The 25,596-nt window shown below is 43.1% G+C and overlaps 1 protein-coding gene across 2 annotated transcripts in view; it reads right to left on the bottom strand.

The window, feature by feature from the left end:
- Positions 1-25,596, bottom strand: part of LEMD1 (LEM domain containing 1) — a 49,344-nt gene that overhangs the window by 5,774 nt on the left and 17,974 nt on the right. For both annotated transcript variants that reach the window (XM_068269574.1, XM_068269575.1), the window contains exons 4-6: positions 20,527-20,613; positions 19,594-19,673; positions 16,682-16,760 (exon numbers count right to left, since the gene is read on the bottom strand). In XM_068269574.1, coding sequence (XP_068125675.1) covers positions 16,682-16,760; positions 19,594-19,673; positions 20,527-20,613 — 246 coding nt within the window. The remainder of the gene's footprint in view (positions 1-16,681; positions 16,761-19,593; positions 19,674-20,526; positions 20,614-25,596) is intronic.

Here is a 25,596-nt window from a genome sequence, read left to right as displayed (position 1 = left end):
TCAGGTTTGGCACCTCTGTCCCAGAGGTGCCAAACCTGATCAGGACTTCTAGCTGTGTGATACTCCATTGGTTTAATGCCTGAGGAAGCGGGATTCTGCCCGTGAAACGCGTCGCAGTTGTTTTTGGAGTATGTGAATAAATTGTTGAACGATACTGACAGCATTTTGTCTGTTTTTGGGTTGGTTGGCCCACCACCGCCACCCTAGTAACAATTTTTAATCTTTTTAGTGTTTTTTATTCTATTGGCGCCTCTGTACTTCGCTACATTTTTATAAAATCACTTCACTCAAATGAGAACACATACGTAGCATTACGTTATCAAGAGCTTTTTAAAATCGATAGCACTTGCAGAAAAAGCTCTTGCAGTGTGAACCATTCCCTCACAGTGCAAGTGTTAAACGACATTCATACACTGGAGGAGAAACCTATCCAGTTTCCCATCTTTATTCCCTTATAAACAATGCCAGTTACCTGGCTGTCATGCTGAGCTTTAGCTGTTTTTGAGCCTCACAACTACAACAAGCAAGCAGTCAGTGGAGTCAGACCCGAGTCAAAGCATCGGATCTGCACGCTCATTCTGGGCCAGTGACAGAGGCAGAGCATCAGCACAGACGTCAGGCAACTGGCATAATTAGATAAGGAAGATGCACAAAATAAGACTCTAGAATTCCAGGAAAGAATAGGATTGTACATACAATGGTTTATTTCATTATACGTTTCCACTTTAGGTTTGTTTTAATGGGTAGCACATCCTGACAATCGTAATTTGGTGGACAGGCTCACAGATCAGAAGGTTTGAATGGGTGGGACTTGATAAATTACTCTTTGAATGCCATGGGAATCCAGACCCATGGACTCTCCAAGGTATTTGAATTTTTATCAATATACCTATAGGTGAATACCAAAGGCCACCCTTACAGCTGCCAATGTGCTTTTAAGACTGGCACCAGCCATATAGGTCTTTCACAGATACAGCCTCCACTGGAAAAACAATATTTGTAAAGCTACATTCACAGTGGGCATTGTATTCCCAGGAACAACAGAAACGCAACTGAAAGGGTAAGCAGCGCCGGCGCCGCACCTTATGTTGCATACAGTGAGGCATACAGTCAAAAGTATGTTTTACTGTAAATGCATAATACCCGCATTTTGCATTTTAGGAACTGCATGCAGTGCATTACAATGCTGCTTGCTGTTATACAGCAACGCACTTTTCACTTTGTGAATGTACATAGGTGGTGCATTACAGCGTGGCAAGCAGCGTTACAAAGCAGCAGTTATGCTGCACCGCAATGCAACACTGGGCCCGTTTCCACTTGTGCGGTGCGAATCGCATGCGGTTGTATGCGAATTTTCGTGCGAATTCGCATGAAAATTCGCATGGATGACACTGTATGCGAATTTAACCATGGCAGTGCCGGTGTGCTTTTCCATTGATTTCCATGCGAATTCGCATGCGATTTCGCATGAAAATTCGCATGCCAAAGCCGCAGGCGATTTCCCTATTAAATACATTAGCGGCGATTCGCATGCATTCCACACGCAGGCGAATTCTGAGGGCTCTACCGTGCAGAAAAATCCTGCACAGAAAAACGCTCAGGAAAACTGACCCATCCACTTGTATTGGCTGTGCGAATCTGCATGCAGGAAACGCTTGCAGATTCGCGATAGTAGAAACGGGCCCTCAATGTAGCCCAATACTTCAGCTAAACTTTCTGCAGTCTGCATATTACTGACATCCTACATGTATATCAGCAGCAATGAATAAATAACAGTCTTTGGAAATTAGTGCATGAACTAACAGAAAAATGGACTCAAGTGTGTATACTAGTGAAGGATTAGCCAAAGTCTATGATAGCAGTTGTCACCCTCAGCAGTGCAGTATGAGAAAGGTGCCTAGAGCCATAGCAATAATAGAGACCATTGCCTGGAGTCTGTGAAACTGTGGTTTCCGCTATGTTGGACGTACTACTAGGCAGCTTAAGAAACGTATTTCAGAACATATATACAAAATAAGAAAGGGCCATGAGGACCACAGTGTTTCAGCCCATTTTAAACAGATGCATGCATGTGATCCAACCCAGATGCATTACTGTGCAATTGATAAGTTGGTGCCCTCTTGGAGGGGCACAAACAGATTGCGGGAATTATGTAGAATGGAAACTAAATGGATTTATTTACTACGCACACTTACACCTGAGGGATTAAATATCGAGGTTGATATCAACTGTTTTATAAGTAATGATTAATGGTTGGGGGTGGGGGGTTCTGTCGTGAGCTGTTAACTTGCACACACCTTAGCTCTGTATAGTGGGGGTCCCTTTCGGTGGGGGGTTTTGATATGTAGGGAAGGATCATATGGGATCATTTGCACTTTAATGAAGCCATAAACAGTGGGGGTGTTGATAGACACAAGGTAACATGATATATATAGGGGTGATGATACATATGGGATATGATCATATGTGTTTTTATTAGCATTGGTGATGTTGATTGCATGTAATGCTATGGGCTGTGGTCCTTTAAGAGATGGCTTTTTTGCAAGATGGCCTTTGGAATACCTTTTATGTTTTTATTTTGTTTTTATTTGTAATTTTTACTGCTACTTTTATTGTATTGTATTTTATAGCATGATTATGATGGAATATAGGACGCAATATGTATGTGCCGCATGCGCCTTTCTAGCGCTATATGCGCGTCTTTTAAGCGGCATTGGAGGGGTTATATATGCTGCTTCGCAGCTCATGTGATGGTTAGGAGGCGTGTAGTATTACGTTGTGAATATGACGCCTGGGAACGCCTCCTGGCCACTGGGAGCGGGTTGCGAGGGATGGTATAAAAGATGTTGATTGCGTGTGTGCGTCCAGCCCCTGATGAGTCACGCTTAGTGACGAAACGCGTAGGGCGGAGCCTGGACGTACGCACGCACGCATACTGGGAAGGAGCGAGGTTTACAGCTACACTTGGCCGGCGGACGCGCTGATGACCTGGTGCAGTATATTATAAGATATGCTCATACCCAAGAGATTACATTGAAGTTTTTTACAGAGGCAATGGCTGCCAGGAGTTGGGCTTGTTTACAAGAAAACTGAGGGTGAGCGGCCACTCTATACTTAGTGGTGGAGGTTCTCCAGGCTGGGGGCTTTATCACATTATTCGGAAGTGTGTGTTTATCACTGAGGGTGTCAGTAAGCAAACGTTACACACCATATGTCGGTTTCTCTTTTTTCCTTTCCCCCATACATGCTATTGGATGAATCCATGAGGAGTTAAAGCGCAGCAGCATTGAATACATAACAATTGCCTGGAGTCTGCTGTGCTTCGTAAACACACAAGCCGTAGGAATGTTAGCTGGGCATCTGTAGGTCATTGTGTTCTTGTCTGCAGTCATTTTCCCCTGGGGAACACAAACTTCATAAGGAATTATGTTTTTCTGCACGTCTGATGCCGTTATGAGAGAAACGTGGAACCCATCATTGTTGACCTCCTTTTGCAAATTGTTTGTTATTCGACTCATGCAGGGTTCACAAAGAAAAAAAAAGAAAAGAAAAGAAAACAAGTGGGGCGTTTTTGCTTTTTTGTTTGAAAAGCCATTTGACACACATAAATATGTTTGATTGGGAGCTTGAAAACTGTGCAATTTTGTGCAAATTTGTGTTTTCTATGTGAAAAATATTGCATGGCTTGTGGCTTAATATCACTTGATTTGCATTCCAATGCATGTCAATGGGAATGGAGAAAAATCACAGAAAATGTATTTGTGCAAACAAAACAAACAAAAAAGTGAGTGTGTCTCATGCGAATCAACGGTGATGCATTTCCTATAATGCTTCTCTACACACAAGATATGGATTGGGGGGGGGGGGGGGGGGGCAGGATGGGACAAGAAACATATATTTGAATTCAAGCAGAATAGTAAAACATGCATTCATTTGAAAATCCCAAACACACAAAAATTTAGCAAAAATGCAAACACTATGCTTGCTGTTTTTGCTAGGACAACAAGTGAACCATGCCTAATGTTGACCCTCCAGCTAAAAAGTTATCTGAATTACTCACATGGAACAAGTTTGCCATTCAGAAGTGTCAGAGGAGCATCAGACTCAAACCGCCTTCTTCCAGGTAAGCAAATTAGAAAGGATTATATAGCAAGAAAATGAGAATTAGTGCCCACTCGCACTATGTGCATTGCACTGCCCATGTGGTTTAATTTGCCCACTTACACTATGCAGGTATAATCCGTGTATTCCATAATTTGGAGGATTTTCTGTGTGCTTTATAATACGTATACATTATAATACAAGAACTGTACACAGATTAAAACACATACACACATCAAAATAATAATGCACATAATGCGAATGAGCCCTAACAGAAAACATGCATTTTTGTCATTTTTTTCCCTCCACAATCAGCAGCACATCTTTTCCCAACAGAACAGATGGGCTTTATCAACAATGACAGCTTCTAGACTCTTCACTTAGGAATATTTAAACAAATTATACTTCCCTTTTAAAACACCTGCAATGTGGTAATTAAATCTGCAATGCAAAATTTCCTTTGAACCAATGCTTATTGCTGTAGGAGCGGAATACAGATCTGAGAGCGGCTTGTGAAATGTTCAGCGCAATTTGTCCTGTAGATCAGGGGTCCCCAACCTTTTTGAGCCCGGGGCCCACTATCCCGACCAAAATTTTCCCCGGGGCCCCCCTGGGGGGGGGGGGGGGGGTTGAGTGGGCGTGGCTAGTGTCGGCGGCAGCAGCCCCCCCCTTTTTTCCCAGATTCTACAGTATAGCAAGTACAGTTTCCACAGTATAGCAAGTCCAGTTACCACAGTATAGCAAGTACAGTTACCCCAGTATAGCAAGTACAGTTACCACAGTATAGCCAGTATAGTTACCCCAGTATAGCAAGTACAGTTACCACAGTATAGCAAGTACAGTTAGCCTAGTATAGCACGTACAGTTAGCCTAGTATAGCAAGTACAGTTACCACAGTATAGCAAGTACAGTTATCCCAGTATAGCAAGTACAGTTACCACACTAAACCAAGTACAGTTAGCCTAGTATAGCAAGTACAGTTACCACAGTATAGCAAGTACAGTTATCCCAGTATAGCAAGTACAGTTACCACACTAAACCAAGTACAGTTAGCCTAGTATAGCAAGTACAGTTACCCCAGTATAGCCAGTAGTTACCCCAGTATAGCAAGTACAGTTAGCCTAGTATAGCAAGTATAGCTACCCCAGTATAGCCAGTAGTTACCCCAGTATAGCAAGTACAGTTAGCCTAGTATAGCACGTATAGCTACCCCAGTATAGCAAGTACAGTTACCACAGTATAGCAAGTACAGTTAGCCTAGTATAGCAAGTATAGTTACCCCAGTATAGCAAGTACAGTTACCACACTATAGCAAGTACAGTTAGCCCAGTATAGCAAGTATAGTTAGCCCAGTATAGCCAGTAGTTACCCCAGTATAGCCAGTAGTTAGCCCAGTATAGCAAGTATAGTTAGCCCAGAATAGCAAGTATAGTTAGCCCAGAATAGCAAGTATAGTTAGCCCAGTATAGCAGGTATAGTTAGCCCAGTATAGCAGGTATAGTTAGCCCAGTATAGCAGGTATAGTTAGCCCAGTATAGCAGGTATAGTTAGCCCAGTATAGCAGGTATAGTTAGCCCAGTATAGCAGGTATAGTTAGCCCAGTATAGCAGGTATAGTTAGCCCAGAATAGCAGGTATAGTTAGCCCAGTATAGCAGGTATAGTTAGCCCAGAATAGCAAGTATAGTTAGCCCAGAATAGCAAGTATAGTTAGCCCAGAATAGCAAGTATAGTTAGCCCAGTATAGCAAGTATAGTTAGCCCAGAATAGCAAGTATAGTTAGCCCAGAATAGCAAGTATAGTTAGCCCAGTATAGCAGGTATAGTTAGCCCAGTATAGCAGGTATAGTTAGCCCAGTATAGCAGGTATAGTTAGCCCAGTATAGCAGGTATAGTTAGCCCAGAATAGCAGGTATAGTTAGCCCAGTATAGCAGGTATAGTTAGCCCAGAATAGCAAGTATAGTTAGCCCAGAATAGCAAGTATAGTTAGCCCAGAATAGCAAGTATAGTTAGCCCAGTATAGCAGGTATAGTTAGCCCAGTATAGCAGGTATAGTTAGCCCAGTATAGCAGGTATAGTTAGCCCAGTATAGCAGGTATAGTTAGCCCAGTATAGCAGGTATAGTTAGCCCAGTATAGCAGGTATAGTTAGCCCAGAATAGCAAGTATAGTTAGCCCAGAATAGCAAGCATAGTTAGCCCAGTATCGCTGCCCCAGTGTCGCCAGTACAGTTAGCCCAGTGTAGCCTCTCCTCTCTTCCCCCCGCGCGGCCGCCGCTCCTGTTACCTTACGAGCGGGCAGTCGCTTCCTTATGTTCCCCATAGCTCCTCTCCTCTTGCAGCACCTCGTATTACAGCAGCGCTTCCCGCGCGGCTGCTGTAGGAAGGGTAGGAAATAGGGCAGCGGCTTCCTGTAGCGGCGATCGCCGTTACCATGGGAACGCTGCCCCGCCTCCTTCCCTCCTTACAGCAGTCGCACAGCAAGCGCTGCTGTAATACGAGATGCGAGAGGGGCCATGGGGAATATAAGGAAGAAAGCGGCCGCCGCTCATAAGGTATCAGGAACGGCGGCCGCTGGGGGGAGAGGGAGAAAGGCCAGATCCGCCGCGGCCCCCCAGAAATCTGCCAACGGACCCCCAGGGGGCCGCGGCCCCCAGGTTGGGGACCTCTGCTGTAGATGAAAGTTACGGTAAGTTGTGCTTTTAAAGTGCATGATGGGGGACTCCATCGTTGCTGCTTTAACACTTATTCTGCCACTCTTAAATTCATTGCTGTCTTAGGACCTTCAATGAGTGAATATTCTAGTTATTTTTATGTTCCTGAAAATGCAGACTACATCTATAGCAGCTGATTAAATGGTACCCGAGGTGACATGTGACATGATGAGATAGACATGTGTATGTTCAGTGCCTAGCACACTAATAACTATGCTGTGTTCCTTTTTTTCCTTTCTCTGCCTGAAAGAGGTATAAGTGGCTGACTCAGTCCTAACTCAGACAGGAAGTGACTACAGTGTGACCCTCACTGATAAAAAATTCCAACTGTAAAAAACTTTCCTAGCAGAAAATGGCTTCTGAGAGCAGGAAAGAGATTAAAAAAAGGTTCAATAGTTCATACATTTTAGCTCTGGCATACTTCAATGAATGTGTCATTGAGCAAAAACAAAACAGTTAAAAAAAACCTAAAAAGCAGATTTAAACATAAAATAAAACTATGGAATATCTTAAAAAGTCATTGTTAGGAGAAAGACTATAGATGCAATTTTTTATTTAACCCCCCTGGGACCGCCTAACGGCGATGGGCGTGGCCACAGCGGCAACCCCAGGACCGCCTAACGCCGATGGGCGTCAAGTCCTGGGGCTGGGATTTGCAGGAGATCGCGCGCAGGCTGCGCGTGCATCTCCTGCTCGGCGGGCGGAGCTCCGCCCCGCCTTCAGTCTCCGAGCAGCGATTGCGAAAACCCGCCATCTATTTACATGTACAGCGCTGCGATCAGCTGTACAGTGGACAGCCGTGTGACAAGAGAGCGATCGGCTCTCATAGGCAGAAGTCTATGACAGCCGATCACCATGACTGGCCGGCTGGGGGGGGGAAGGGAAGTATTTGAGAAAATAGGAAAAAATAATGACAAAAAAAAAAATCAAACTCGTGTGCTGTGTTGTGCGGCCCTGCAGCTTGGCCTTAACCTCCTTGGCGGTATGAAAAATACCGCCAGGAGGGAGCGCAGCAGTTTTTTTTAAAAAAAATTTTTTTTTCAATCATGTAGCGAGCCGAGGGCTCGCTACATGATAGCCGCTGCTGAGCGGCATCCCCCCGCTTCGATCAGGAAATCCCGTTCATAGAACGGGATTTCCTGGAGGGCTTCCCCCGTCGCCATGGCGACGGGGCGGGATGACGTCACCGACGTCACTGACGTCGGGACGTCATTGGGAGTCCCGGGCCACCCCTCGGCGCTGCCTGGCACTGATTGGCCAGGCAGCGCTGGGGTCTGGGGGGGGGGGGGGCCGCGCCGCAGCAGATAGCGGCGATCGGGCAGGGGCCGGCGGCGATCAGAGTGCTGGCGCAGCTAGCAAAGTGCTAGCTGCGTCCAGCAAAAAAAAAAATTATGAAAATCGGCCCAGCAGGGCCTGAGCGGCACCCTCCGGCGGCTTACCCCGTGTCACACACGGGGTTACCGCCAAGGAGGTTAAAGCTGCAGTGGCCAATTTAGTAGAAATGTGCCTGGTCTTTAGGGGGGTTTACCACTGTGGTCCTCAAGTGGTTAATTAGTTTATTTTCGCCTCGGGTATCCTTTCAGGCAAGGTACACACTCGTCTTTCAGTTTTCTGCACACCATGTGTGTTTGTATGCAGAGAAATGTACATGTTTTTTCACAGCAGCTAATTTAATGAATACAGAAAACTGACAAAATGTGCAGAATTATCCTGTAGGATGCCACTTTTTTTTCTGTGCACAAAAAATGCATTAAACTTGAATTAGCCCATTGATTAATATGAGTTCTTAGAAATCAGTTTTTCCCATTCAGAAAACCGTACATGATGACGTCACGTGTGTCCCCTGCCTAAGGCTGCTTTCACAGTGGGACCTTACAGGCGCTCGTTAGAGCAGCCTGTAACGCAGCCCACCGCACAGTAATGAAAAATCAATGTGCTGTTCACAGTGCGGACGTTGCGTTACATTGGAACGCAGCACGTCAAGTTAAAGTGCTGCATGCAGTACGTTATACGCGGCTAAGGTCTCCCCTCCTCCTCCTCCTCGGCCAGCCACATTAATAATCACTGCACGGTGTGACGTGCAGCGTTTACTTCCTGGAGTGTCGCTCTGTGCGGCAATTGGCTGGCGGGACCACGTGATGCGGATCACGTGGTCTCCGCATCCATAGCACAGAAAAGGCGCACCAAGAGCTGCAAAACGCGGCTCTTCGTAGCGTCCTCCACCAAACCACCAGGCGTTGCGTTAGGGGCACGTTATGCGACTTATAACATTCCCTAAAACGCAACATCCTGGTGAGAAAGCAGCCTTAGGGCCCGTTTCCACTAGAAGCGGTGCGATGCAGCTACATAGCCACATCGCACCGCAGGTGTCCTGAAACACATGCACGGCAATGGAATGGTTTCCTTTCTGTGCAGAGTTGTGCGGAGGAATCAGAGAATCTGCAGCATGCTGAAGATTCTTGCACGGCCGCATCCGCCCGCACCCGCGTCCCATCTCCTCCAATACACTTCCGCATCGGGAGATGTGGAAGTGATGCGGCCAGCAGCGGAAGTGATGCGAAGAGGCAAGGTAGCCACATTTTCATCACTATCCAAGTGAAATGGGCCCTTACAGCACACCTATAACCAATTAATTTACCATAACCTTATCATCCAACTTGCAGACTAGCTAGCTCAGGAGAATGTGATGACTGTGGTATTAGTTTACCCAATTATGTATGTATGACTGGCTCTTCAGGAACATGAAAATATACTCACTGTCCTGAAGGGATAGTTTGTGTTCATATCAAGTTGAAAGGGAAAAAAAAAAGGGGGGGGGGGGTAAGGTTGGGTTGGGGCAACTATAGGAGCGCTACAAGAATTCTAGTAGCTTTGGCTCTCCACAACTTTAAGATTATTTTTACAATTTGGATGATGTGGAAATGAGCCGTGGCGGCTCCAGGAAATTTTTTTTTTTTTGGGGGGGGGGGGGGGTGTTATGCAGGTGCTGGACCAGCTTCAGGGGTGGCTGATGAAATGGGTGTGGCGATGAAATGGGTGTGGCTATAACCTGGGTGAGGGCAGAGCTAACTAATTTAAAAGTGCAATGCAAAGACAGTGGGCCCAAGTTTTGGTGACCCCTTTCCCCAGAAAATTCACATAATTGTACAGGTTTTCTCAAGAAAATACACGTGAGCAGATTTGCCCAGAAAACACGTTCAATCATGTGGCAGCCGCAGACTTGACTAGAATACACTTTAATCATGTGGCAAACTTGACCAGAAAATACATCTGCTAAAAAATAAAAAATTACTCACCTGCAGAAGACCTTCTGTCCCGGCCTCCATCCGGCGTGCAGCTCCCACGATCCTCTGCAGTCAGCCAGCAACGTCCCCCCGAATTCCTGAACTAAAACTCCCACTCAGAGCAGGGCTATGGGAAAATGGCACCAGAAGCCCTGCACTGCAGACTCGAAGTCTCCAGAGCAGGGCTTCGGATGCCATTTTACCGTAGCCCTGCTCTGCCACTGCCGGAGCTGCGCTATGAGCTGTGGGCTGCTGCTGCCGGTGAACTGATACGGTGTCTATTAGACACCAAAAGTCAGTTCACAATGGGGGGTGCTTGGACAATTTTAGGGGGTGCTTTAGCACCCCAAAGCACTCCCCTGGCGCCGCCACTGAGTCTTGGGTTTTCATTGATATCTATCTCCCATTGGGACTATTTTCCTTTACTTTTAGTTAGAGAGATCCCTGGCATTTTCATGAACTCTGGGGGTCCCAGGAAGAGGGAAGCATAGGTAGTAAAAACCTTGCAGGGGGTTCTAACATCCCCACTGTATTAAAAATTAAAGGTTTTACTTTATGTATCAATCCTGGTTGGACAGAGTAACCAAAGCAATACAGATATCTCAACGCTGCAACCCAATATTTAACAGCACCAGGGAGTCAACCAGCAAAGCCCCTCATCCACCATAGGGTTACTTCCACACAGTGCAGTTTCTAGGCTGAAATGCACCCAGGGCGAGGGTGTAAAAATTGCGCCCCCCCCCCCGAAGCAAGGTATGGGTGCCCGCAGTGTAGGTTAGCCAGGTCTAATTGCACTCAGTATAGATTGCCCCAGAATAGGTACCCCAGTATAGGTAGCCAGCTATAGGTCCCCCCAGTATAGGTAGCCAGGCATAGGTGAGCCAATATAGTTGCCTCCGGTATAGGTTAGCCAGGTAGGTGCCTCCAGTATAGGTAGCCAGTATAGTTGCCCACAGTATAGGTTAGATAGGCAGGCGTCCCCGGTAGATAGTTAGGTGCCCCCAGTACAGGTTAGCTAGGTGGGTGCCTCTAATATAGGTAGCCAGAATAGTTGCCCCCAGCATAGGTTAGATAGGTAGATGCCCCCTGTATAGGTTAGTTAGGTAGGTGCCTCCAATATAGGTAGCCAGTATAGTTGTCACCTGTATAGACTAGCTAGGTAGGTAGGTGCCCCCAATACAGGTTAGATAAGTTAATGCTCCCACTATAGGTTAGATAGGTAGCTGCCCCCCAGTATAGATTAGGTAGGTGCCCCCCAGTATAGGTTAGATTAGGTAGGTGCCCCCCAGTATAGGTTAGATTAGGTAGGTGCCCCCCAGTATAGGTTAGAATAGGTAGGTGCCCCCCAGTATAGGTTAGATAGGTAAGTGCCCCCCAGTATAGGTTAGATAGGTAGCTGCCCCAATATAGGTTAGATTAGGTAGGTGCCCCCAGTATAGGTTAGGTAGGTAGGTGCCCCCAGTATAGGTTAGATAGGTAGGTGCCCCCCAGGACAGGTTAGATAGGTAGCTGCCCCAGTATAGGTTAGGTAGGTTCCCCCATGATGGAGGGGGGAGCCGCAGCCGCGGGGAGGGCAGCCCGACCTCTCCCTCCCTTCCTCTCCCCGGGCCGCCCTTCGTGCGATCCCCCCTCGGACTGCAGAGTAATGCGCAGGGAAGCGCTGTGCATAACTACTCACCTCGCTGGCTCCAAGCGCTGCTCTCTCGCCGCCAGTCTCATCTCTCCATACACGCTGATACACACACACGCTGCTTCCTGTTTAGCAGCGTGTGTGTGTATCAGCGTGTAGGCAGAGAGGAGACTGGCGGCGAGAGAGCAGCGCTTGGAGCCAGCGAGGTGAGTAGTTATGCACAGCGCTTCCCTGCGCATTACTCTGCAGTCCGAGGGGGGAAATCGCACGGAGGGCGGCCCGGGGAGAGGAAGGGAGGGAGAGGTCGGGCTGCCCTCTCCGCGGCTGCGGCTCCCCCCTCCATCACAGCGCCCCCCTCCCAGCAGCGCCCCGGGCGGCGGCACGCCCCGCACGGCCGTAGAAACCGGCCATGCTTCCACACATAGAACAAAGATGCTGGGTCTCTACCTGGATTTAAGGCCGGCTGGCCAAGCACTTGAGAAAGACCTCTGCGGTCGAAACGTTGTGCTCTGCACTGTTGCACTTGCAATAAAATTGGCCAGCAGGCCTAAATCCAGGTAGAGACCCAGCATCTTTGTTCTATGTGTGGACAGAGTAACCAAACAGCTCGGGGTGACCCAAACCACTAGGAAAGTATAGGGTACTAAAAGACACAGAAAAGCCCTCCTACTAAAAAGCAATGCTTGGTGCGATTTGCCTTTTTAAAAACAGAAGGTACTTGCAATAATTCAGCTTTAAGTGAACATCTGTAGTTCCTCACAATGCACAGATACTGAATGTGCAAATTATCTCTTTATGCCCCTGAAGCCAGGTTTGCATCCAGAACCGCTGATGTATAGCATGCCTATAGCTTTAAATGTTATAGAGCCACATCAACCCCACATGTAGACAGTCTGTTTCAGACTTTTGGTCCTCAGTGCATGGTAGGGATTGATATGGCTCTATGGAAGAGGGCTTGGACCAGTACAAACAGTGTAACAAAGCAGCTCGGTGTGAGGAAAGTATAGGGAACTTAAAGAAACCGAAAAGCCCCCTTACTAAAAAGCTATACTTTCCTTATGGTCTTGGGTCACCCTGAGCTGCTTGGTTACACGCTTGTACTGGTCCAAGACCTATCCTATACAGCCATATCAATCCCTGCCACTAATGTTACTGATTTATTGCAAGTACCTTCTGTTTTAAAGGGGAACTGAAGAGAGGTATATGGAGGCTGTCAAGTTTATTTCCTTTTAAGCAATACCAGTTGCCTGGCAGCCCTGCTGATCCTCTGCCTCTAACACTATTAACCATAGCCCCTGAACAAGCATTCAGCAGATCAGGTGTTTCAGTGGTTCAGACTTTAAAGTCAGATCTGACAAGACTAGCTGCATGCTTGTTTCTGGTTTTATTCAGATACTACTGCAGAGAAATAGACTAGCAGGGCTGCCAGGCAACTGGTATTGATTAAAAGGAAATAAACATGACAGCCTCCATATAGCTCTCTCTTCAGTTCCCCTTTAAGGAGGCAAATCACACCAAGTCCTGGTTGGAGTAATTCTCCCACTTAAAGAGAGTCTAAAGCGAGAATAAATCTCGCTTCAGACCTCATAGATAGCAGGGGCACGTGTGCCCCTGCTAAACCGCCGCTATCCCGCGGCTTAACGGGGGTCCCTGATCCCCCAAATCCCCTCCGTAATGCAGGGGAGCGCTTCCTGGTTGGGGCAGGGCTAACCGCCGCAGCCCTGCCCCACGCACGTCTGTCAGCACATATCTCCGCCTCTCCCCAGCCCCTCTCAGTCTTCCTTCACTGAGAGGGGCGGGGGAGAGGCGGCGATGCGCCGCTGACAGACGCGACTGGAGGCAGGGCTGCAGCCGTTAGCCCTGCCTCCAGGAGCGACCAAGTCTGCGACCAAGTGTCGCAGTGGGGGGTTTGGGGGTCAAGGGACCCCCATTTAGCGGCGGTTTAGCAGCAGGGGCACACGTGCCCCTGCTAACTATAAGCTCTGAAGCGAGATTTATTCTCGCTTCAGAGTCTCTTTAAGGCTCATACACACATCAGACCATAGTCTTTGGAAAATGAAAGATCACAGACCAATTTTACCCCCTTCCATGTAGTATGAGAGCCATACCTACACAGTCTATTCTATGGAGCTGAACTCCCCATCAGACAGAAATCTTTGCAAGATGCTGCACACAAAGATGCTGTAGACAGTCAAAAGATCAGTATCTGCAAAAGATCTGTTCCTGCAAAATGCATTCATAGTCTATGATATCTGCAGATCATCATACACACCTTGTTTAACAGACATTCATCTGCAGATCAGATCCACCAGGATGGATTTTCAGCTCTGCAGATGATTGTCTGATCTGCAGATGAATGTCAGTTAAATCATGTGTGTATGATGATCTGCAGATCTCATAGACTATCATTGCAATTTGCAGGAACGGATCTTTTGCAGGAACAGATCATTTGCAGATACTGATCTTTTGTGTCTGTACAGCATCTGTGTGTGCAGCATCTTGCAAAGAATTTTTTTCTGATGTGGAGTTCAGCTCCATAGAGAAGACTGAAGCTATGGCTCTCATACTACATGAAGGGTGGTAAGATTGGTCTGCGATCTTTCATTTTCCAAAGACTATAGTCTGATGTGTGTATGAGCCTTTACTCTCAGCACAAGTAAAAATAAAATGCTCTAAAATGTGCACACAGGCAACAGTAGAAACCCAAAAGTGGTTATAAGCACCTTCTAGGGTATTTAACTCAACATTTAAAACATTTTTATTTTTTGTGTAATGGATAATTTCTATTTGTGAAAAAAGAGGAGACAAGAGTTAATTTATCCTTAGGACCATATTGCACATGCCCAGAATGAGGACCTCTGTATTTATAGTCATCAGAGCCAATGAAACCTGTTAATAAAAAGGCTACGTTATTATCCATCTCCTTACATCTTCCTGCAAGATGTGTGAAGAGTTTTGAGACATTGGGCTCAATGCTATTAGAAAACAAAATAAAATAAACTAAAATTGACTGTTTTCTCTTCAAATACCCAATCATGTTTAATTAGAAAAAAAAACACATTTTCAGGGTCCAGATGGGTTAGATGAACAAGACAACATAAAACGTTTTCATAGAATTTTGCTGTTTTAGTTTATTTGGGGTCTGAATGGCACACATCAATATATTAGCAGAAAGAGGACTCAACCTATCAGTGACGACAGTAGGTGTTAAAGGACAACTGTAGTGAGAGGAATATGGAGGCTGCCACATTTATTTCCTTTTAAACAATACCAGTTGCCTGGCAGTCCTGCTGACCTAATTGGCTGCAGTAGTGTCTAACACCAGAGCAAGCATGTAGCTAATCTTGTCAGATCTGACAGTAATGTCAGGAACCCCTGATCTGTATATGCCAATTCAGGGCCTATGGCAACTGGGATTGCTTAAAATGAAATAAATATGGCAGCCTCCATATCCCTCTCACTTTAGTTGTCTTTTAAAGCTTTGATAGACTAATATCCTCCACTAAGTAGCCTGAGACAGGAATATTCTTTGACACAGTATAAAGTTATAGTGGATTAGTTCAATAAAGCAGTATGGATGCAGTGATTGGGAATTTTGTAAGCTTCTACCTTGACAAACATGAAATAAGGTTTCACATTTATTCCTTAAGTGATCAAGTGTTTTAGATGGTATAAAAAAAACTTTTATTGGTATAAATATACTCAAGCTATATAATATGTAATTCAAGATTCAGGTCGTGCTGCTTTTACAGCTTAAATTTTTTTATCCTTAAAAAGTCGCTTCACAACATAGTAAAAATGCCCCAGCAAAGCTTATGCTTTAATCATTTCCGCAGCCAAAATTATTATTTACGTTTTTTATTACACCGACTTATCCACAGTGCTGTACAAAGAAGCATTAACTTGAGCCTTCAGCACAAGGATTTACCCATGTACTTACACAGAGATTTATATAGCTGACATTTTTGCAGCACTTTGGAGAGAGTTCTGTACCAGTCAACAGATGATTTTCTAATTCCAACAACCCCAGCACAGTAACACATAGTTAATATTCTGCTATACAGTACTGAATACTGATAAGCTAAAATGCTTCTTAGACAACTATTTACATTAGTTTAAAGGGAACCTGAAGTGAGAGGAATACTGAGGCCGCCATTTCCATTCCCTTATGAATAATGCCAGTGACCTTGCGTCATCCTGAGCTTTCGGTTTTAGTTGTTTGAGTCACACAATTTTAACAAGCTTCCAGCCAGTGAAGTTAGAATAGAGTGAAAGCATCTGATCTGCATGCTCATTCTGGACCAGAGACTTCTAGTATTAGAGCCAGAGCATAAGTAAATAAGTGAGGCTATTGGCATAGTTCATTATAGAAGGAAGATGGCAGCCTCTCACTTCAGGTTCCCTTTAAAGGAAAGCTCAATTAAGAGGTACATGGAGGCTGCCATATTTATTTCCTTTTAGGCAATACCAATTGCCTGGCTATCCTGCGGTTTCTCTGCCTCTAATACTTTTAGCCGTAAACCCTGAACAAGCATGCAGATCAGGTGCTTGACATTGTCAGATCTGACAAGATTGGCTGCATGCTGGTTTCTGGTGTGATTCAGACACCACTGCATCCACATCAGCAGGGCTGTCAGGTAACTGGTATTGCTTAAAAGGAAATAAATATGGCAGCCTCCACATCCCTCTCACTGTAGTTGTCCTTCTGAAAGGAGCTTACCATTTTTGGGCCCTGACACACCAAAGAATGTTTTGCGGGTCATTTTCGTTTTTTTTAATAAGTGCCTCCACTGACTTACATAAAAAAAAAAAAAAAAATCACAGCGATCCCGATTTTTAGAAAAATCCCAAGCGATTTTACTGTAAGTCAATAGAGGTGTTTTTTAAAAAACTAAAATCACCCGCAAAACACTTGTGTGTCAGGGCCCTTATTGCCACAAGAGAGCAGAGCATTACCTGACTTTTGGAATCGCCATATTTGTCTTCCTTACTTGTGTTCACGGTTTGGGACAAATACGGTCTTCGATCCATCTGCACAAACATAAATTGCTACATCACAAAGTCTTCATATCCTCTTAAGAACACAAATTCAGAATAATAAAGTGACAACCCCCCCCCCCCCAAAAGTACAAAATACCAAATGAAGGGGTAATATTCCCCCCCCCCCCCCCCCCCAGGAAAACCTAAAAGCTTTTTGTTGGTTGTGGGGAGATTGGGGCAGCATTAGAGAGAGTCACATTTTTATAGTTTGCTGTATCTCCATTGCAAATATGTCACCTTACTCTCTACTGCTTCAGGTATATAGACATGGACAATTTGTTGGTGCTTCTTCACAAAACTAGAAGAGTCCACAATCAAGTCAGAAAGAATTTAAAAGTGGCAAATAATTAGTAAATGTTTATATCATGTTTCACAAAAAATAAATAAAAAATAAAATAAAGGGGGAAAAAACAACAAAAACCTTCCTTTAGAGTTTTTATTGAACAGAATATTTAAAGGACCACCATCGTGAACACATTAAACAAAAACAAATAAAATGTATGTTTATGCATAGATATAAAATTTCTTTCAGAGTAAAATGCACTGTAAATGTATTATTTTCTATGTCACTATTACTTACAGGGTGTAAAAATTTGACAGGTCTGATGGGTTTTGGACTGGTCCATCTCCACATGGGGAATACTCTGGGTTTTATTTATGAAAGCAAATACTGAATATCAGCTGCACAGTCCAACTGTCAGAATAATGTGAAATTAAAGGTTAGCTGGCATATTTGTATAGATATTTTCCAGGAAGTGCTGTTGTAAAGAAGGAAATACTAAGAATCTCCCATGAGGAGATGGACTAGCCCAAAACCTGATTTTTATTGCTTACTGTAGAAGACACCATTATGGGAGAAAATTAATCTACAGTGCATTTACACTGGGGAAAATATAAATCTTGCAAACATGTATTTTAACCTTTATAATTTTTTTTGAGATGTGGTCCTATTAAATAACACAAATCAAGAAAGGCATGGACAAAATAATAATCCAAAATTGTGTTGACAACCTTTAGAGGTGGTCACTGGAAACAAGTGATTCCTGTGGCTCTTAGTGAATGGCCTTCAACTATCAGCAAGTAGTTTGCCTTCCTGCGGAAACTGTTCCAGCTGCGTCCTGTTTTGTTTTAGCTGTTCTGGACGCATTTAGCTGTGCATTTTAGGTCAATATCAAGTAAGAGAATTCCTGACCATGACCTGTGACAGGGCTTTCTCCCACTGAACAGTAGGTTTTGCTCCAGAAGGTCTTAATCTTGAATCTCTTTGAAAGCTTTATTTGTAAAGCAAACCCAAGCCAAAAGCTTGGGTGGAAATAAAAACAAAAAACAAAACACATACTTCACCTAGACAGAGGGAAACCTAGTTTAGGGAACCAGCAGGAAACCTCATAGGGAACAGTTCTCCAATCACAGTACCCTCTTACAGCACAAAGCATTGTGGATTGGGCAAATGGTATGGGCGTAATTTACTACAAGCTATCTGAAACATAACAGTTTCGAGAGGGTGCTGGCCACCCAATTGTGAATTTCTCCATGTGCTTTCCTGCTGGATCCCCTAAACTAGACTAGCACCCCGGGACCCTCTAGCTGATTATGGTCATGCCTTCACAGTAGGCAATACATCTTTAAAGTGTTGGGTCCCAAACTGATCACATCTCTTGCTACGGGTGGCAGCTATTACAGGTGTCCATGATTCTTAATGCCAAGTACAGATGACACATGGGGTTTATTAGTTAGGTAGGGGTTAACACTTCACTACAGAAATTTACATCCTGAAACCATAAGGGGTTAAGGAAGGACAGTACTGTTGTACTCAACTGAACTCCGTCTTGTAGAGTTAATAAAGAAACTATGGGGATTGTGAAACTGAAAGCAGGGCCAGATTTTTGTAAAGGTCACAAAAACCAGGGCCTTAGGCGGCAGCTGCTGCTCCTCAGAGCTGCTGGACTGGGAAGAGGGGATGTTGCCCAAAGGGGGAAAAATAAAAATAAAAGTTGTTGCAAACTGAAAAAGGAGGCTATAAAATGGGGAGCAACACATGGAAAATGAGGGCTGAAACCTAAGGCAGTTGTACATGAAAGAGAGGGGCTATTGTACATAGATGTTAAACATGCAAGAGGAGGCTATACATGAAATAGGATTGTGCATGATGCTCATGGAAAACACTATTACAGGAATGCTTTACTACAGCAGCTGTGTGTACTGTCTCATTTATAACTTTAATAGTACCCGTGTGACAAGAAACAAAGAGATAAACCTATAGATGTATAGTCCCAATTCAACTTAAAACCAGGTTGTGTTCCTGTTTTCTCGCTGTAAGGGTTAACAATTCAGGGCTCTGTTTCTCTGCAGTTAGTTATGGTCAGATTCAACATTACCATAATTCTCACAGATAAAAGGTTGTAAAACTGAGTGGCTGAAAAACAAAAACTTCTCAAGTACCTGAGACAGTCAAAACTTTAAAGATAGATTCTAACCTTTAAATACAGAAATAATATGGGACTCCACAAAATACCCATTTAAGATTAGGGCCCATATGCAATTAGCTTTTTCTCCTGAGTTATCTCCTAGGAGAGAATTTACACCTTCTCTTTAAAATAATAATCATTTTACAACTGAAAACGTACCTAAATGTTGGCAAAAAGAACTATCAACATTTTGAGCATTTTCATGCTTGCTGGTGGTTTAATGGGCATTTTATCACAAAGTGTGAAAATATCACCTAGGAGAAAAACGCAGGAGAAAAAGTAAATTGCATATGGGCCTAGGACTACAGAATTATCTTAGTTTAGTACTTTGGTTTGCTTTAATGCAGTATACTTTCCTGCTGTAACATCTTTGTGACGCTGAAGTCATCACCAAGTGTTGCAAGGTTCTGGTTAAGCTCAGCCGCAATACGTCCTGGGATCTGAAGTAGAAGAAATTCACAATTTGTTTTAAAAATCATTTGGGTGCACTGCTGCGAAGGTTTTTTAGTCCCACCACTAATTCAAGGGACTTCCTTTGTGCAAGTGAAGGAAAAGCTCACAAATATGTATTAAAAGATAACTTAGCCACTTCGGGGAATGTGTAAGCTTAGGGTAAGAGGTCTACTTTAAAGAAAACCTGTACTGAAAATGAAAAAAGTCAAAATAACCATACACAAGTCATACTTACCTGCAGTGTAGTCTACTCCTCAATCTCTTTTTCCTCTCTTGTGTCTTGTTTGTCCACTGTGATCAATGGAATTCTCCGTCCTCCATTTTGAAAATGGCCATTACCCCATAACCGCATCCTGGTCAGCACACAGTTAAACTGTAATATCGCCCACTTGAGCCATAGGGAAACATGGACACATCAGTTCTCCTCTCAACTGTAACTGACAGCAACTGATATATTTCAGTTCTGACAAAATGTTGTCAGAACTGGAAGTGATCATTGTCAGAAGAAAATGGTGAGCTTCTGAGACGAACTGATGTCAAGGTAACTATGTAATGTTCATTTGAAGTTATTTCATGTGTTTATTTTAAATAATTTTACTCAGTACAGGTTCTCTTTAAGTCAACATATTATGGGGACTGAATTGAGAATATCATTGGAGACTATTGCCAGATGTGCTGTTGTGACTAACACTAATTGGTATTGATTAAGAAGAAATACATATGGAAGCCTCCTTATACCTCTCGCTTCAGGTTTCCTTTAATGACCCAATAGATCTGTAAGCAAGATCACCCAGTGAAAGAGTAGAGGCAATAGAGAATGTATTGGATCAGCAGAATTACATGATCATATTGGCCCGTAGTTGAGATTGGTGTAGAGGCTATTAGGAGTGAAGATCGTCTTGAGACTGGAACATGCACAGTAAAAACCTGAAAGAGATTTATGCAAAAGCTTGTTAAAAAATTCAATATACATTGCATGCCATGCTGTTTAAAATACTGGCTTATCTAACAAAAAAAATAAAAAGAGGACTCCAAATAACAGTACCGTTTAGAAGTTAATTAAAATTAATCTGTTTTTGCTCCAGTTATAGCAAACACATTGCATTGCATTGGGACATGCACCACTTGCTAATTACACTGTCAAAAACCTAAGTGGTTCTTGCCTTTTTCACGATTGCTAACTCATTAAAGCATCGGCCCTTAAACCGTAGCTATAATATAAATCCGGCATACGGGGTCTGAACCCTCTATAACAGTAATTATAGATTGACGGTATACATTGAAATGAATCAGAGCACTCAGTATATGATTTTATATATAAAAAAAAAATTGTATTTGCTTATCATACAGCATATATACAAAATATGAACAGTTCCAAGTAGGGTTTCCTTATAACAGGATTCCATCTCATCAAGGCTTTAGAGCTAAGCGATCATCAATCTTCTAAGTACAGTCAAAAAAGAATATAACAGTTGTGTTATGTAGAATAAGATCAAAAGTAGTCTCATCTGTATCAATAGCTGTGTATCTAGTAAGCTGTTCAAAACTTGTAGTAATCTTCTTAAAGAAATAGCATAAAAAATAGCTTCTAAAAAAAAAAACTTCTTGCTAACATCTTAACAGAACATAATGCTGAAAAATTAATAAAGTAAATCACCAGAACATTAAGCATATTACCCCTTCTCTGTCATCTCTTCAGCATCTAGAACCACGTGTGGGAAGGTAGCTTCTGCCTCATGTGTTTTCTCAGGAGATTGTTGGGCTTCTGTAAACCATGAGCTTTCAGCTCCTACTTGTATAGTGATTGGATGCAATATGGCTGCCTAATCTGGAATTCCCCCAGGTCACCCTCTGATTGACTAAAACGTTGTGCGTCAATGCTTTATCATGTTTTGAATACCTAAATCATAATATTATTGTTTATAGATTCCTTAATTATCTTATGGGAATTAATGTCATTTGGAGCATTTGACATTTTGACATCTGATTAATAGGTCATATTTGACGCAGTTAATTAAAAATGGACGTCACCAGCCATCTTGTCTGCTGGTTGACCCAGACATTGGACTTCCAAAAACATTAAACAATGTCATTTATGACGCATTTCTAATAATGTGTTCTCTGCTAATTAGTTTGGAATGTGTCTGTACTTTCCCAGACATAAGATTGGTCAGGTTGACACTGTAACCAGACCTGTGAGTCTTCAGTAATTTAAGGCTTATTGAAACATACAGGGCTTCTAAAATACTCATTTAAATATAAAGCTTATTATATAATTCTTCTTAAAACAATCATATAAGATATAACTGCACATTAAAATGTAATAATATAAAATCATGTTCTATAGATTTGCCTTTCTTATGAATAAATAAATGTAATAATTCCACCGACAGATGTCACTATTTCATCATCTAACTAATTGGGAAAACCCCTTATTGCTTTATATTTTATGAGGCCTTTCCCAAAACATAGCATATTTTATCAGCTATCAATGTTCAAACTTATTGCAATGTTTATACTTTTCATATTTTGACTTTCTCTGGCTGGGAAATTTTATCTTTTCTTGCTGGCCTTGTAACAAGTACATGTTGTCAACAATCTTCTAGCTTACAAGTTAAAATAATCTTATAAGCTTCACAGCCTGGAATATGCTGTGATGTCTCAGAGCAACATAATAAAGAAGTACATTCAATGGGTAGAAATACATAGGTCCGGCACTGCATCACTGGTATAAAAAGAGCTTTATTCCTGGTGGCTCTTTCAAAAAGTAAAAGTACATATACATTCCATAGATGTTTAGCACATACCCGTAGTGGTCAGATGAGGTTGTGGGGCATGGTGGTGATGGTAACGGCCCGCCTAACGTCCGTTTCGCTTTACAGCGTCTTCAGAGGCAGTGTGGCAAACGCGGCTATCCGTTTCCGGGTCTTATAGCAGGGGAAGATACACTTCCGGTTCACTGCGACGCATAACGCGTACGTAATTACGCATGCCGTCACTGACGTACGCATGCAAGCGTACTGGCGTCAGTGGCGGACATACCCTTAAAACGTAGTTAGTGTTATAAATTTAATGAGTATAGAGTAGGTCCTTTACTTCTTGTTATGTTTTTAAAGTTGTAGGGTAATACGTTTGCATTTTTGGGACGTTGTTAATGGAGCTGAATGAGGCGGCATTTCTCTACTATCTATTTATAATAACTGTTGAATATTATCCATTATTAAACTAAAAATGTTTTGAAACTTTACCATCACCACCATGCCCCACAACCTCATCTGACCACTACGGGTATGTGCTAAACATCTATGGAATGTATATGTACTTTTACTTTTTGAAAGAGCCACCAGGAATAAAGCTCTTTTTATACCAGTGATGCAGTGCCGGACCTATGTATTTATACCCATTGAATGATCGTGATGCTTGTTTTTCTATCTGGATCCTGAGCACGCTGTGTTGGTACGTGCGACATACCCAGGAATTGCAATATCCACTGATTCATGATATAATATTGATTGCACGCTGCCGTAGTGCCAGTCCTTTTTGCCACACATAATAAAGAAGTACCCCAACTTTACAGTTTACAATGACATTTTGCATAGAACATTAAAACTTAAAAACATACACATATGACAGCTTTTCCTGCATAAATAAAACCGCTAGAATTCTGACAACACCACCATATCAAGTAAGCTTGTTCGGCATACACATTCCTGCTATTGCCAATTTCACTATTTTGTAGACTACACTGTACTGAGAAGGAGAATAAGGCTATTTTCAGGGATTAAACTGTTAAGATGAGGGCTGCTGCTGCACTTAGGTAAAAGTTTAGCGTTAGTAAAGGCAATTAGCAAGAAAAAGATTTTTTGCAGACGGTTTATAAGGGTTACAGAGAGCCCAGCAAACTCATAGTGAGCCACAAAGCCTAGAAGTGTGTAAGGGGTTGAAAGTGAACAAAAAACGTCCTTACTAAAAACAGACGGCGTTTGCTATTCAGGTTGAAGTGAGCTCTGGAGGTGTCCCACAGCGCATCACGGCTGAATATGCAAATCATCTCTGTTGTCCCTGATGGCTAAACACACCTCCAGAACCGCTGGAATGCAACGTTGTGTCAGCTTAATATGACAGAACCAAACTAATCTAACATGCATAGATAGATAGTTTTGGATTGGTTGATCCTCGGTGTATGGTATGGATTAATATGGCTCAAGCGGTTAAAGTTATTAAAATGACAACTGTGAGAAGTTTATGGAGACTACCATATTTATTGGCTTTTCTTTTAAGATCATACCAGCTGCCTGGCACCCTGCTGATTTATTTGGCTGCAGTAGTGTCTGAACAACACCAGAAACAAAGTATGCATCTAATTTTGTCAGATTGGACAAAAATGCCAGAAACACAAACTTCTGCATGCTTGTTCAGGGTCTATGGCTAAAAGTATTAGGGCTCATTTCCACTATAGCGAATCCGCATGCGGATTCGCACAGCCAGTACAAGTGGATGGGCCTGTTTCCACTTGTGCGTTGTGCAGAGCGTTTTTGTGTGCGGGGAAAATCTGCACGGCAGAGACGTCAGAATTCGCTCCCCGCACAACTAAGCGAATCGCATACAATGTATCTAATAGGGAAATCGCATGCGGTTTTGGCATGCATTTTTCCCCGCGATTTCACATGCGATTTCGCATAGGAGGTAATGTTAATTTACACAGGCAGTGACATGGTTAAAATCGCCCACCTACTACCCTATGCGAAATCGCATGTGAAATCGCGGGAAAAACGCATGCAAAATCGCACTCGCATGCGATTTCGTCTGCGGTGATTTCCCGGCGATTCCGCACCGCACACGTGGAAATGCAGCCTTAGAGACAGAGGATGAGCAGAATAGCCAGGTTCCAAATTCTTCTTGCTTCAGGTTCCCTTTAAGTGAATGTGTGTGTGACTATATATTATATACACACAGTATTCACTACTCTGCCAACTCCTAATATCCACCAGTCTGTCAGTATACACACATACACCACTCTGGGCAATCTGTAAGGAATGGTGATTCTGCAACTAGTATATATATAAAAAAGGAACAAACTACAAGAAGTGGCTGGATTTGGCACTGAATTAGAAAATGTGGAACTTACACCATCCGAAATGTTATTCTTTACAAATGATCAGTAGCAAACATTTTGAATATTTTAGTCTTGCCCTTGGCAGCATTTTCACTAAATCTTGGAAATTAGTCATAGACAGCCAGAGTGACAGAAAGCTTGACTGGCATATCCAAAAATAACAGTCACATTGAGGAAAAAAATACAATGGCTGGCCTCTGTCCCAGACTAACAAAATAACTTTGAGAAGTCCTCTGCAGAGGATCATGGTCTGTAAAAGCACACTTATTCATGGGTAAATGACCTGTGCAATTATTGCCCTTTGTTCTCCAACTAGGATACAAATGATGGTTTTATTAAATTCCCAAAATAAAGAGACAAAGTAAAAACAAAAACAAACAAACAAAAAACTAATGAATTTACCACAGCATTATATGTCATAGTGCAGAGTAAAATAAATTACGTATGAATAAAATTACATTGTAAGATCCCTTAATATTGTCTAGAAAGATTCCCTGGCCAGCAGCACTAGGTAGTACTCATATGGTGCATATACAAGCAAAGAAGGATCCGCAGTCCAGGCCAGGTAGAAGAAAAAAAGCTGACAAATTTTATTTGAAAAATACCACACACAGTGCAATAAAAGGAAGACAGAATTGGCTAACGCGTATCGGGCCTACAATCTGCCCTTAGTCATAGCTAAACTAAATCTGTCTAGAACAGGGCTTATATGCAGGTGGGGGGAGAAAAGATCCCCACCCACTCGCCATATGACCCAGATCTTAAAGGTACAAAACATCCATATATTCAGAAAA

This window comes from Hyperolius riggenbachi, chromosome 2 (genome assembly GCF_040937935.1).
Source record: "Hyperolius riggenbachi isolate aHypRig1 chromosome 2, aHypRig1.pri, whole genome shotgun sequence".
Taxonomy (NCBI): domain Eukaryota; kingdom Metazoa; phylum Chordata; class Amphibia; order Anura; family Hyperoliidae; genus Hyperolius; species Hyperolius riggenbachi.
This window is presented reverse-complemented; position numbering and strand designations above follow the sequence as displayed.